At 48.8% G+C, this 14,195-nt stretch overlaps 1 protein-coding gene across 1 annotated transcript; it reads right to left on the bottom strand.

The window, feature by feature from the left end:
- LOC8071262 (putative serine/threonine-protein kinase-like protein CCR3) lies at positions 5,299 to 8,673 on the bottom strand. The gene has a single exon (XM_002439168.2). The coding sequence runs from the start codon at positions 8,286 to 8,288 to the stop codon at positions 5,673 to 5,675; it is 2,616 nt and encodes an 871-aa protein (XP_002439213.2). The 5' UTR covers positions 8,289 to 8,673; the 3' UTR covers positions 5,299 to 5,672.

The raw sequence follows: 14,195 nt of genomic DNA, 5'->3' as shown, positions 1-14,195 counted from the left end.
CAAGTTTGATAGTTCCAAAGCCCAGAAGCCGATGAAGATAGACCAACATCCTTTCCCGACGAACATGTTGGATGCTAAGGGGAAGGCTAAGGTCTTAACGTCGGAGACAGCTGAGAAGAGTGCATCGGTAGATCCTCAGCATCAAGTTACTACCGCCGATGCAAGAAGTAAGGGCTTGGTCCAGGAAGGAGCTAGCTCAGGAAGAATTCCTCGATCTGGTATTGTCATAACTCATAGAAGGCCTCGAGAGAGATGGCAACAACGGGAAGATCGGTACCGGCGCCAGCAGGAAGATTATCAACGGGAAGAAGAGAGACGCCGACAGGAGTGGAATCGGCACAGGGATCATTGGAATTGCCCATTCTTCATCCATTGTTGGGAGGAAAATATCAAGCTTCCTACTGTCAGAGACTGCCCTGAATGCAACGGTTATGATCGGTACGACAGGAACGATCGGCGTTATCATGATGATGAACGGCGATTTAATGGGCCAATCAGAGGAAGAGCGTCAGCTCATGATCGGCTGGGGGGCAGGCTTAGTGTTCACGATCGGCTCGGTGACCGTGTCCAGTATTTTCCCAGGAACCAGGAAGAGCTTGAGGAAATGGCTAATGCGCGGGTTCCCGATGAGTTCATATTTTGCAGAGATGCTAACACACATCGTATGGAGTCAAGGGAGAACCGACGCCCGGCAGTAAGGCAAAGGCCACTTCCTCCATGGTGCCCTCAAGGATTAACCAAGACACAGAAAAGGAGGTTGCAACGAGAAAGGCAAGAGGAGTTAAATAAAGGAGAGAGTTCTGAAAGTCGGCAGCCGGCAGACACTAAGAAGGAAGGTCCATCGGCAGGCGTCAACATGGTATTCATGTTGCCGATGGAGTTTCTTGCACCAGCCAGTGATGATGAGTTGGGATTTTCTGATCAGATAGCTCAGTTGGCTCTGGATCCGATGACGGCTATCTTTGAGAAACCTGCCGATAACGAGAGGCAGCATCTTAAAGCTTTGTTCCTCAAAGGAAGGGTTGATGGGCAGCCAATGACCAAGATCCTAGTTGATGGTGGAGCTGCTATCAATATTATGCCGTATGCAGTATATCGGAAGCTTGGGAAAGGGGATCAAGATTTGACCAAGACCGATATGATGCTCAAAGACTTTGAGGGAAACGTGTCTCCGGTCAAGGGGGCGATATGTGCAGAGCTGACTATCGGCAGCAAAACCTTGCCGACAACCTTTTTCGTGATCAGCGGAAAAGGTGCCTACAATTTATTATTGGGGAGAGATTGGATTCATGCCAATTGTTGTGTCCCATCTACAATGCATCAGTGCTTGGTTCAGTGGGTAGGTGACAAGATTGAGATCGTCCCAGGGGATTCTTCTTATGTTATCGCATCGGCAGAAGCGGATACTTATGAAAAGACTAGGTGCATTTCAGGAGAAGTTTGGGAGAAAGATTTTCTCAAAGTTGCCGATTATGAGATTCCACCGATCCAAGCAGTCGGTTCTGATGACGGTTTTTAATGGATAGATTCGCCGATGATGGAAAATTAGGCCAAGGATTCACATCGGCCGACGATTTGGTAGAAGTAGATATAGGTAGTGGTGATAGGCCTAGGCCTACTTTTATTAGTGCTAAATTAGATCCTGAGTTTAAACGGCAGTTAACTAGTTTGTTAAAGGAATATAAAGATTGCTTTGCTTGGGATTATACGGAGATGCCTGGTTTAGACCGATCAATTGTTGAACATCGGTTACCCATCAGGTCTGGATTTCGGCCACATCAGCAACCAGCCCGCCGATGTAATCCTAACATTCTACCTGATATTAAGGCTGAAATCACTAAACTTATTGAAGCTAAGTTTATTCGGCAGTGTCGGTATGCCGAATGGATTTCCAATGTTGTTCCGGTTTACAAAAAGAACGGGAAGCTTCGAGTGTGCATTGATTTCAGGAATCTCAATAAAGCTACGCCGATGGATGGATACCCAATGCCTGTTGCCGATCTACTGGTTGATGCTGCGGCTGGCCATCGGGTCATCAGTTTCATGGATGGTAATGCGGGTTACAATCAAATATTCATGGCAGAGGAGGATATTCCAAAAACCGCATTCAGGTGTCCTGGTCATGTTGGATTGTTTGAATGGATAGTCATGACTTTTGGGTTAAAGAATGCTGGTGCTACTTATCAAAGGGCTATGAATTTCATATTTCATGAGTTCATCGGCAAAATCGTAGAAATTTATATTGATGATGTGGTGGTTAAGTCTGGAGATTTTTCAAAGCATCTTGCCGATTTACGAAAAGTGTTGGAGTGCACCAGGAAGCATGGATTGAAGATGAATCCCAACAAGTGTGCATTTGGCGTATCGGCAGGGCAGTTTCTTGGTTTTATGGTACATCAGAGGGGTATTGAGATTAGTCGAAGATCTATTGATGCCATCAATAAAATAGTGGCCCCTACCAATAAAACCGAGCTCCAATCCTTGATCGGCAAGGTGAATTTTATCAGAAGATTTGTATCGAATTTATCTGGGAGAATTCGTGCTTTCAGTCCCCTTCTTAAATTAAAAGCCGATCAGGAGTTTGTTTGGGGAGAAGAACAGCAGTTGGCTCTGGATGAGATCAAAAAGTATCTAGTGAATCCTCCGGTTTTAGTTCCACCCCAACAAGGGAAACCCTTCAAATTATATTTATCTACCGATGGATCGGTTATCGGTTCAGCTTTAGTTCAAGAATTTGAAGGGAAGGAGAGAGTAATTTATTATCTGAGCAGGAGGTTGATTGATGCTGAAACCAGGTATTCGGCCATAGAGAAGCTGTGCTTGTGCTTATATTTCTCATGTATCAAGCTAAGACATTATCTGTTGTCGGCCGAATGTGCTGTTGTTTGCAAAGATGACGTGGTCCGATACATGCTATCTATGCCGATTATGAGTGGTAGGATCGGTAAGTGGATTTTGGCGCTGTCGGAGTTCGATTTGCGTTACGAATCGACTAAGGCGGTCAAAGGGCAGGTTATGGCCGATCTTGTGACTCAGCATTGCGGTCTAGTGGAGACCTTGGAAATTGCACCCTGGACGCTCTTCTTTGATGGATCTACCTGTGACCGAGGAGCAGGAATCGGTATTGTATTAGTTTCTCCTAAAGGGAGGAAGTATGAGTTTTCCTTGCCGATTGTTGCTACATCAACAAATAATCAGGCTGAGTATCAAGCTCTGATCAAGGGATTGGAGTTGTTAAGAGAAGTTCGTGCTGATGCTGTTGAAGTATTCGGAGATTCCATGTTGATTATAAATCAATTGGTCGGAAGCTATGAATGCCGAAGTGAAGTTCTCATAACCTATTTCGAGAGAGGTATGCAACTGTTAAAAGAATTCAAGAACTTCCGATTGGAGCATGTTCCCCGATTGCATAATGAAGACGCTAATCGGTTGGCCCAGCATGCCTCGGGATATCAGCCAATGATTAATGCGACATCGGCAGTCAGTGCCGGTGATTGGAGGGAAGAAATTATTGATTATCTAAAAGATCCATCCAAAAAAGTTGAAAGACGGGTTCGATTTCAAGCAACCAAGTATGTGATCCTTGAAAATGAATTGTATTATCGAACTATCGACGGAATTCTTCTCCGATGCTTGGGTGATGATGAAGCCAGAAGTTTGATAGGAGTACCCAAGAAGGAACTATTTATAGGGCAAGATGGACAAGGGCAAATCTGACTTATTTCTTTGCCGCATCCGAGAAACCCGAGGGTACTCAAGTGGATATGGTAACTGTTCGCACGATAATCCAGGGATTGTACAGGTGATTTGACAGGAAGCGGTCATTATCTAAAGATATTTTACTGTGCGCGATCTCCTGGTCGGTCCATCGGTGATATTCTATAACGGTCGTCCTGCCGATGGGCGGATAGAGGGGAAGTAACCGTTTTTGCGAATATCCTGGGCAGAACATCGGCAGATCTTTGTAACGGTATTGTTGCCGATGTACGACTAAGAGAGATGCCCGTTTGGGAAGTTGTGGATTTCGAGAGATCTGCGGAGGATTAGGATCAGAGTTGCCCAGATTGAGGTTGTCGGTTACCAGATTAGGAGCATTAATTGCGGAGAAGACATCATTACTGCAGAGAATTTCGGAGCATTAATAGTTTTATACTCCGAAACTGGGGGGCATGTGTTGACACCATTTTTCGGCACGTGTCCAGGATGGCAGGACAAGGTGGCAGTACGATGCGGGTTGCTGGTAAGGATGGTTGCCGATGAGGGAAAGGTTGAATGTGACTAAGTCCTCAGACAGTAATATGGTGCCGATGACCAAGTAAAAGGGTCTGCCGATGACTATGGCGAGGGGATTGCCGATGACGCGAAGGAGGAGTCCGGAAGCTGCCAGTTGTCATGTGGAGGAGTTTCGGTTTGTCACGAAGGATGGTTTTATTATTTCCTTATGTTATTCGTATCGTTTTGTATACGGGTTCCGTGTAATTTGGAATTCGAATTCTAATCGTGTCTGGTCGCAGCTCTTTGAGCAGGGTATAAATATAAGCCCTAAGACCTTGTAATCAGGACATCTATCAATCAATCAAACACACGTTTTTACTCATATTCTAGCATTTACTTTTCGACGACTTCGTCATACGTTTTCTTTTTGTTACGAGTTCTTGGGAATTCGTCGACTCAAGCTCGGCGTATCCTTAAGTTCCGCGTGAGTACCTCTTAGCCGTGACATCCGGGCGCATCGCTGTTGTCAGGACTAAAGTATTCGAGTTATCACCTTTGCCGATAGTAAGGTCAAATCGGCTGGCACGCCTTAACGTTTGAATCGGGTATTAACCCTTTGTGTTTGCAGATCAGTTTTGCATCAACACGACCATGGATTGGTCATCGGGATGATGATGACCGTGAACCTCGGCGGCGTACAGGGCCAGCACCGGCAGCAAGTGTCACTGTAGTCCCGTCAACCACCAAACAACCAACCACTGCTCCTCTTCGTCCCTGTCCCTGTTGACCCGGCGGCTGTTGCCTTTCTTTGCAGTGCCGACTAGTCACAGGTCACGGCATGGGTTGGAATCACTGCTCTGACCTCCTTCACCTTGTGGTAGACCGGACCGGTCTACATGCCGCCTCTGACCGCCTACCTGCCTGCCTGCCTGCCTGCCTGCCTGCCTGATCTCGTCAACAACAACCTGCGTGCTTGTGCTTCTCCTTCCAATTTTTTCCCCCATTCAACGCTCGAGAAGAGAAGCTGAAATGATGTTGGCGACTTGGCGTGCTGGTGCTGGGCATTCACCATGGAAACAGGAATGAATTTGAATTTGAATTCTCTCGTATTTCGTCTCGACGACGAGTGGAATCATCATCAGAACATGCAATTGGAACGGCACAAGGAAGAATCATGAATGTACATTCACCAAAGAACAAAACGTGTGATGACAGGATCACACTAGCCTCCCCGGTCCTCCCAATCAATCAAGAATGAACAAGAATGGAGAAGAATTCAAAAATATCCAACTAATCAGCAACGAATCTGATCACCCTCCGTTCCTTCCCTTTCCCCGGGCTAAAATTTGCTAATCACAGCTTCCACGGATGGATGGAGCTCGCCCTTACCGACAATGGCGGTGGCGCCGGCGGTTGCTGCACGAATGAAATCATCCATCCGTCACTCCCTCACTCACTCAGGCCAGGGCTCCCGACCGGTCCATGGACGTGACGGAGGGGAGGCTAGCGCTGGAGGAGCTATTCCCGAACCCCCCGCCGCCGCCCCGGCCGCTGCCGGCGCTACCCTCGCAGAGCGCGAAGGCCGTCTCCAGGTTGGCGACGATGTCAGCCATGGCGGGTCGGTCCTTGCCCTCGAGCCGGACGCAGTGGACGGCGGTGTAGGCGACCAGCTCCACGGCCTCGGCCTCGTGCGGCGCGGGCTCCGGGGCGCGTGGGTCCAGCACCTTGGCGAGCTCCCCGCCCACGATGGTGGGCACGGCGTAGTCCACCACGGACACGGGGCTCCCGCCCTCGGCTTCCTTGAAGATGGCGCGCCGCCCCGTCAGCGACTCCAGCATCACCACGCCGAACCCGTACACGTCGCTCTTCACCGTCAGGTGGTGCAGCCCGTAGTACTCCGGGTCCATGTACCCCACCGTGCCGGCCGCCTTCATCACCGTCAGGTGCTGCGACTTGGACTTGGACCGCGACCGCGACCTCGTGACGGCGGTGGCGTCGTCGTCGTCCTCCTCCGGCTCCAACGACGGCGGCGGCTCTAGAGGGCCCATTAGTGACAGGCCAAAGTCCGACACGCGCGCCGTCCACCCGCCGTCCAGCAGGATGTTGGACGACTTGATGTCGCGGTGGATGATGGGCGGCACGGCGTACGAGTGCAGGTACTCGATGCCCCGGGACGCGTCCAGGAGGATCTTGATGCGCAGCTTCCACGACGACGCCACCGGCGACGGCGCCGCCGTGCTCGTCTTGGGATGCAGGTGGTCGTAGAGCGCGCCGTTCTTCATGTACTCGTACACCAGCAGCCGCTCCTCGTCCTCCTCGCAGTAGCCCACCAGGCCGACGAGGTGCTTGTGGTGGAGCCGCGACAGGAACGCCAGCTCCGACCGGAACGCGCTCTCCTTCTCCTGGAACCGCCGCGCGCGGGGGCCAGACTCGCTGGCGCGCTTGATGGCCACCTCCCGCCCGTCGGGGAGCTTGCCACGGTACACGGCGCCGAAGCTGCCCTCACCGATCTTCGCCTCCAGCGCGAACCCCTTGGTGGCCGCCTCCAGCTGCGCGAACGTGAACTCCTCCGCGAGGTCCTTGAACGACGACGGCCCGCTCCGCTGCCGCGTCATCACGCGCGACAGCTGCCGCCGGAACAGGCTGCGTGCCCGCGAACCGTTCGGCGACCCGTACGGGCTCCCGCCTGCCGAGGCACCCCCGCCGCCGTTGTTGTGGTTATTATTGCCGGTGCCGGCGCCCGCGCCCGCGGCGGTTGCGCCGAGGTTGGGCTGCACCGAGTTGTGCACCCGCTTGTTGCTGCAGAAGCCGAAGACGAGGCAGTAGACGATGGAGCAGAGCCCCGCGAAGCCACCCACCGCGCCGACGACGCAGAACGCGATCCAGGCCTTGGCCACGCGCCTACTCGACGACGACGGCGCCGGCGGCGGAGGCGGCAGAGGGGGCGAAGCGGGTGGTGGCGTCGAATCCTCACAGAGCGCTTTGCAGATCACGCCGGAGCCCCCGCAGAACTGCTGCGACCCCGACATGATGCCGCACCGGCAGGTACTGTCGTTGCTGACGCAGACGCCTGGGCGGATCTTGGGCAGCGGCACGGGCGCAGCATCGGCGCCCGCAGACCAGCAGTAGACGCTGAAGTCCATGGACGCGACGCCGCAGGTGAAGTTGCCACCGGCGACGAGGAACTGGAAGGAGATCCCGAGCGCCGGCTCGGACAGGGTGGTGGTGGGGCCCCCGAGGCTCCAGCAAACCGGGGTGTGGTTGGGCCGGCGGAGCGCGCACGCGTGGGAGTCGCCGACGGCGAGGCCGTACACGAAGAGGTCCCGCGGCAGGGATGCGTTCGCGGCGGCGCCGACGTCGGAGCCCGAGCAGAGTGCGGCGCCGGAGGCGAGGACGGTGCACGCGCGCCCGCCCCCCGCGGCGAGGTACGGCGCGGCGGTCGCGTTGGCGAGCCCCGCCTGCACCGCGCTACCCTGCGGGCCCCAGCACCGGACGGCCGCGGACGCGTTGGTCTCGACGGCGCAGGAGAAGCCGTCCCCGGAGACGAGCGAGCGGAACCCGCCCTCGACCGGCGCCGGGAACCTGTCCCCGCCGCGCCACCATAGGACCCTCCCGGAGTCAGAGGCGGATGCGTTGGCGGAAGGTTCGTAGGCCGCGACGTGGTCCCCGCCGACGGCGAGGTCCGTGAGCGGGTCCGGACCGTTGTAGAGCCGGCGGAGCTGGTCCCACTGCGGCGCGGGCGTGGACGGCCAGCAGAAGAGCGCGGCGCCACCGGCCTGTAGGCCGCACACGAAGCCTCGCCCCGCTGAGAGCTCCGCGAAGGTGATGATGTTCGCCGCGACGGCGGCGGCGGAGGAGGAGGCGTTTGTGGAGGAGGAGTTGGAGGAGGTGGAGCTCGGGAGCGCGGCGCAGTAGACGGTGCCGTTGTACTCTTCGATGCCGCAGACGGTCGGGGAGGTGGACGACGCCGAGATGGCGAGCGTGGACGCGGCGGAGGCGGCCGGCAAGGACAAGGCAATGGCGAGGAGGAGGAGGAGGAGGAGCAGGTGGAGGAGGAGCGGCAGCGGGGTCATTGGGTGGAGGTGGAGGAGGAGCGCGCCGCCGACATCTGCGAGGCGCGGCTGGCGTGGCGTGGAGACGGGGGAGGGGAGGGAGGTGTGCGGGGACGAAAGGGATTAAAGCGCGCGGAGAAAAGGTGAAGAAGCCAAGAAGGGAGAATACGCGGCGGGTGCTGTTGAATTGAAGGACGCGGGCAGCCGCGACCTTGGACGACGTCTGCGCCTCCGCGTGGGTTTTTCGTCCGGTGCCGTGCTCTGCTCTGTTCCACGGTGGGCGCGGGCGGCCGGCCGGCCGGGCGCGGCGCTCTCCCCTCCTCCTGCGTCCGTCAATGGCTTTTTACATGTGGTAGGTGCGTGTTTCTTCGTAGTTTACCACTGTCGTCTCTCTCCAGCCAATGAGTATAGTACAAAATAAAAACACACAAATGTGGTACCTGGTTTTTGGAAAGACGCAAATGTTTGAGGCGCACGGTGAAACTGGAATAAAACACACAACGCAATGCAACGCAAGCAGCCAAGCTGCAAGCGCCACGCCGTGCCGTTTGAGGCAGCTCTGAGTGGACAGTACTGCTGCTCTGTCTACCGGTCCAAGGAGGAGTACAATTCGGAGAAACAAACTATTTTCAATTTGATTAAGCTCATGTTAACTCTAAATAAAATGAGATTTATGATGCCCAATAAGCTTCGTTAAAATCGCCGTGAAATATTTTATAGTATACCTTTTGTGCTATCAAAATATATATTATTGCTACTTTGATCTACTATAAACATAGCCAAATTTAAAAAGAATAATAACAAAAGGTAGAGCAAGAAGTTGGTCCTTCTCGAGATAGATGTCGCACCAGCAATGGATTCTTTACCAGTAATAAAAAGGAAAAAAAGAAGGTACTCGTACTGTATTCCTTTTGCATTACTACAAGTTTTTATGGGGCATACCATATACTACCATGTGTGACTCGTCCTTGTCTCATTTTCTTTTACAGTACTAGCTCTGTGCTGTGACCGAGAGAAGGCCAAAAGGGAACGAGCGCCTGTGACGAGCAAGAAAAAAGAAAAAAAGCCGCGGCAACGAAAGATGCTCCGTAACGGCTATTACCAATCCAGATTCCATCAACAGCAGGTAAACACCTTTGCTGGGCGGTGGGTGTTGGCACTGTGACACTGTCACAGGCAGGCCTGAGGACATGAGGGTCGTCGGCAAACAGGAGTGTCGTGCGGAATCGCCACCGTACGGGCGCCCGTTTTTCTACGGTACGTCTCGCCGCCCGGGGTCCCGCACGGCACACGGATTGCCTGCCGCCGGACAGAAATAACCATCCCCCCCGCCGGTCTGCGGTGCACGGCGGCGGCCACGCCGGCGACTCGTGGCCACCCGGGCAGAAACGACACACCTCGTCGCAGCCCCCGTGCTCCTTTGCTCCGTACGGCTGCTGCCTAACCACCAACTACCATGCCACGCGTCCTACGCTCGCGCTTGCGTGCACAAAAACAATTGCTGCTTTACGGTAGGACTATCCTTTGTTTACTTCCAAAATTTTTTGCAAAATAAAAATAGTAACACTTTCGTTTATATTTGATAAATATTGTCCAATTATAGACTAAGTAGTCTCAAAATATTCGTCTCGTCAATTCCGACCAAACTGTATAATTAGTTTTCATTTTTATATATATTTAATACTCCATGCATATGTCTAAAAATTTGATGTGACGGGGAATCTAAAAAATTTTGTAAAATTTTTGAGGAACTAAACAAACGTACGACCCAACACTTTTATGTCTTCAAATCAAACTTTCCTTCGCCCCGCTCAAAAACGAAACAAATTAAGGCCTTGTTTTGTTCTCAATAAATTTTATAAAAATTTTCAGATTCCCGTCATGAATTTTTAAACACGTGCATGTAGTATTAAATATAGACAAAAATATAAAAACTAATTGTACAGTTTAGTCGAGATTGACGAGACGAATCTTTTAAACCTAGTTAGTCTATGATTGGACAACAATATTTGTTAATAAAAACGAAAGTGCTACGGTGTTGATTTCTAAAAAAAAAAATTTGTAAGTGGGCCTAAGTTCAAACAGATTGATACCTCCAGTTTGGAACAGGACCGACGTCCGCGTATATGACCAACGCTGCGTGAAAAACAAGTGTGTGACAATTTATCAAAAAAAAAAACAAGTGTGATGTGCCCGTGGATTGAGAGGAAGAAAACTTGTAAGCCGTTGGACCGAGGACGGACCCGGCGTTCCGACGTCGACGCATCAATCCGTCCCGTCTAGATTCACTGCAACTAATATATTCAACCTTACTTAGGGTTCAAAAAATTTTGCAAAACAGGAATAAAGTCTTGTTTAGTTTACCCCAAAATTCAAAAAAATTTCAAGATTTCCTATCACATCGAATCTTACGGCACATGCATGAAGCATTAAATATAAAAGAAAATAAAAACTAATCACACAGTTTGACGGTAAATCGCGAGGCGAATCTTTTGATCCTAGTTAGTCTATGATTGGACAATATTTACCACAAACACACGAAAGAGCTAAAGTAGCGAAATCCAAAAAATTTTCACATCTAAACAAGGCCTAGTAACACTTAATTATTTAATTATAGACTAATTAGACTTAAAAGATTTATGTAATTAGTTATTTCTTTTATATATATTTAGTACTCCATGTATGCGTCACAAAAATTGATGTGATGGAGATTTTGAAAAAATTTGTAAAAAAATTTGGGAACTAAACAGGGCCTAGTATTAATCTACGTACCGTCCAAATAAATACTATACAACGTGATGCTCGCTGAACAAATCGATCGTGTCGCGCGTACTTTGTCATCCGGAGACCATCATTCCTGGCCCTGAAGGCCAGAACGGAGTTGGATTTTAATACTAATCAATAGCAGTACTAGTAAACCGTTTGACTTGTGTTTGCTGACAGCCACCATGCCAGCTGCGTGCATTTCCCTGCACGTGTCCATCCACGGACACGTACCTATGAGTGCATGACGCACTCGCACGCGCTAATAAGCTAGGGTTAAAAGTACTGCTCGCTTGATTAATAAATTATAATTAAAAATATTATTCGTTAATTTGTTGTAAGAGAAAAACACGATAAATGGCTAGCAGATTCGTCTACGCAAACGTCTTTACAACCTATGGTGTGTAACACATGGCACTATCTTACCTATTACCTAATTACTAACTACTAGACGCGTTCGAAAAAAAAGATAACATCAAATCTGAAAACTCTAGCAATCGTTACCGTCAGATATATTTTATTTTCTAGAAAATTTCCCACCTATACCATATGATGTAATATCCTAACGACACAATCTCAATGCTCAAATCCATCTAACAGATAATATATTCCCTATATGATGTATAATATACTAACGACAAAATCTTTAGCTACATAAACAAATGAAAAATACAAAAGAAGTGCGCATGAGGCAGAGATATAAGTCCGTGCCTCAAATTTTTTTTAGGACTACATACATCCTGCTGTACTGTAAAATATAGCTTCCGTACGAATGCTAATCAAACAAACATTTCAAAAAGAAAAAAACAGAAGAAAAACACAAACGAAACAGTATATGGCCCACTATGAGGACAAAAAAACTAACCGAACCCTAGTGGGTATTAACAATGATAATTGGAGTCTACCAAATTTAAAACTATCTGATTATTATGAGAATTTTTAAGATATACCATTTTCTCTAGCGCTTGACATGGTGTATCCATTGAGACATCTAATTAGTAACTGTAAGATATTTTAATAAACTTTAAATGTGTACGGTTAGCATAATCAGATATTTTATTAGTCATACTGTTGTGCAAATGATTCAAATTCTAAAGAGGGAAGTCAGTCCGTCTTGTTCGTTTGGCTGATAAGCCTTGGCAGAAAATACATTTAGGTGATAAACTCAAGCGAACAGGGTGTTACGACTCTCTTTCAGAGTCACGCCAAAGCCAAATTCTATACATGTGTGTAACTCTAGATCGAAATCAAAGTGAATTCTATGAAGTAATTTTTATTAGGTAATACATATTAAATAAGAATTTCTATTGCTTAAGTATCTCAAAGTTAGCCCATGCGAGAGTACAAGTTGATGAACTGGAGTAGTTGTATAAATCAAGAGTCGACAAATCAAACATTGTATCACGGATATCTAGTAATAAATCATAAAAAAAACATTGCTCGTTTAATAAACTTCATTATGGATTATGGATGGTTGTGTATAAACACGGGTAACGAATCCCTGACAAAGTGACAAGTGATGGCTATTTATCTCCCTCCATTTCTTTTCCGCGCGCAAAATGGCCGTGTCTCCAACAGATGGCTTTGACTTTGCCATCGATCTCGCTCTGCCCTGGGCCATGGCGGATGCTGGTTTGCTGCGTAATATACACAAGGACTAGTGCGTAGTTCTAAACCATCAACTGTCATTCTTGCATACACGACTGACTAATCGCCCTCCTCACACCGGTCGTGCTTGGACTGTTAGAATCTGTTTACTTGTTTAAAAAGTTATAGCAAGTATTATTCGTTAATTTATTATAATAAAAAATACTGCTGACTGATTTAAAAAAAAAACAGCTACAAGCAAACATTATTCTCTCCATTGGCACAATACTAGGCGCCCTAGCATGCAATGCAAAATGCGGATGGTTGAGGAATCTGCCGGTGGGGTGTCAAGGAGTCTCTATCTAGTAGGTTGATACTCAAAAGGCATCATTATCCCTGGCTGCTGAGCCAGCGGTCAAAGCTACGTATCAAAGATTTAGACCTGTTCTAACTAGTGTTCTGGGATACCAAGACGTTAATGATCGACCTCTGTCAGAACAGGACTGAATCTCTTAAATGTGCTTAACTGTGTGATATCTCCGTGTTGATGCATACAGACGTGTGCTGACTGCTGCGTACACGATCAAAACTCTTTCCTAGTGTATCAACATAGGTCATAGTTTGCAGCAACCAAAAAAAAAAAAAAAGAAGGGATCCCATTCCATGTCTCTAGGTCGGTACATCCTATCGTTCACACTGCGGATACATGCGGACGGTGGTGCGTGGCTGGTGAATTGGTTGGCATCGTGCTGCTGCTTCGCTTTCCACTGTCCTGTTTCCGTTGTCCACACTGCTGCTCTCAACGCAACATTGGGGACAGAAAAACTGTTCACACTGCACAGTTGTAAAGCCAATCAGAACGGACCAATATTTTCCCATGAATTAAAGTAGCATGTTTTCATTTTCATCAATGAGAAAATATTTGCCGTGCTCTTTGCGGTTTAATTGATTCGTATCTCCAATTCAGAAGGAAAGGTCGATTTGAACGACGACAGTTTACGAGGATCAGAAATAATTATCCGTTTGAACTTATCAGCCAAAATCCATTCAGCAGTATTTTACAACAGCCAGCAGCAAGAGTGAGGGTCAGCAATGAGTGTGGTGTGGAAAAGAGGAGCAGGATGGAGCTGGATCTTCCACGCTCACACTGATTCTGATGATTCCGATTCCTCCCTGCACGTTGCCTGTCTGTCCCTAGTTTCCTTTCCTTTCCTTGGCATGTCGTCTCCAGTTTTCAATCCTGCTACTGTTGCTAGTACGATTGTACAGTAATATATATCTTTGACAACTATAGGTTTGCAATGCACTGATGGATTTGCTGATAACGAGTGATACCAGCAGCAGTACCTGTTCTTTGACCTTAGTTCTGCAGATCACCAAGAGGAACAATCTGAACAAAGCCAATGGCACAGGTAGACACTGGTATTATTAGTATTATTATTATCACTGAAACACATTAAAGACTGCACTCAACCTGCACTTCTGAACTTACTGAAAAATACTAGCTGAAACTGAACTCAAGAGAGAAAAGTAGCTGAAACAATCTCACCGCAAGCTAGCTAACACGACCTGTCTGTC

This window comes from Sorghum bicolor, chromosome 9, assembly GCF_000003195.3.
Source record: "Sorghum bicolor cultivar BTx623 chromosome 9, Sorghum_bicolor_NCBIv3, whole genome shotgun sequence".
Classification (NCBI taxonomy): domain Eukaryota; kingdom Viridiplantae; phylum Streptophyta; class Magnoliopsida; order Poales; family Poaceae; genus Sorghum; species Sorghum bicolor.
The sequence above is the reverse complement of the archived record's forward strand: the minus strand, read 5'-3'. Positions and strand labels throughout refer to the sequence as shown.

Excerpts from the sequence above, each read along its gene's own strand:
- LOC8071262 (XM_002439168.2), bottom strand. The coding sequence starts at position 8,288 with ATGACCCCGCTGCCGCTCCTCCTCCACCTGCTCCTCCTCCTCCTCCTC.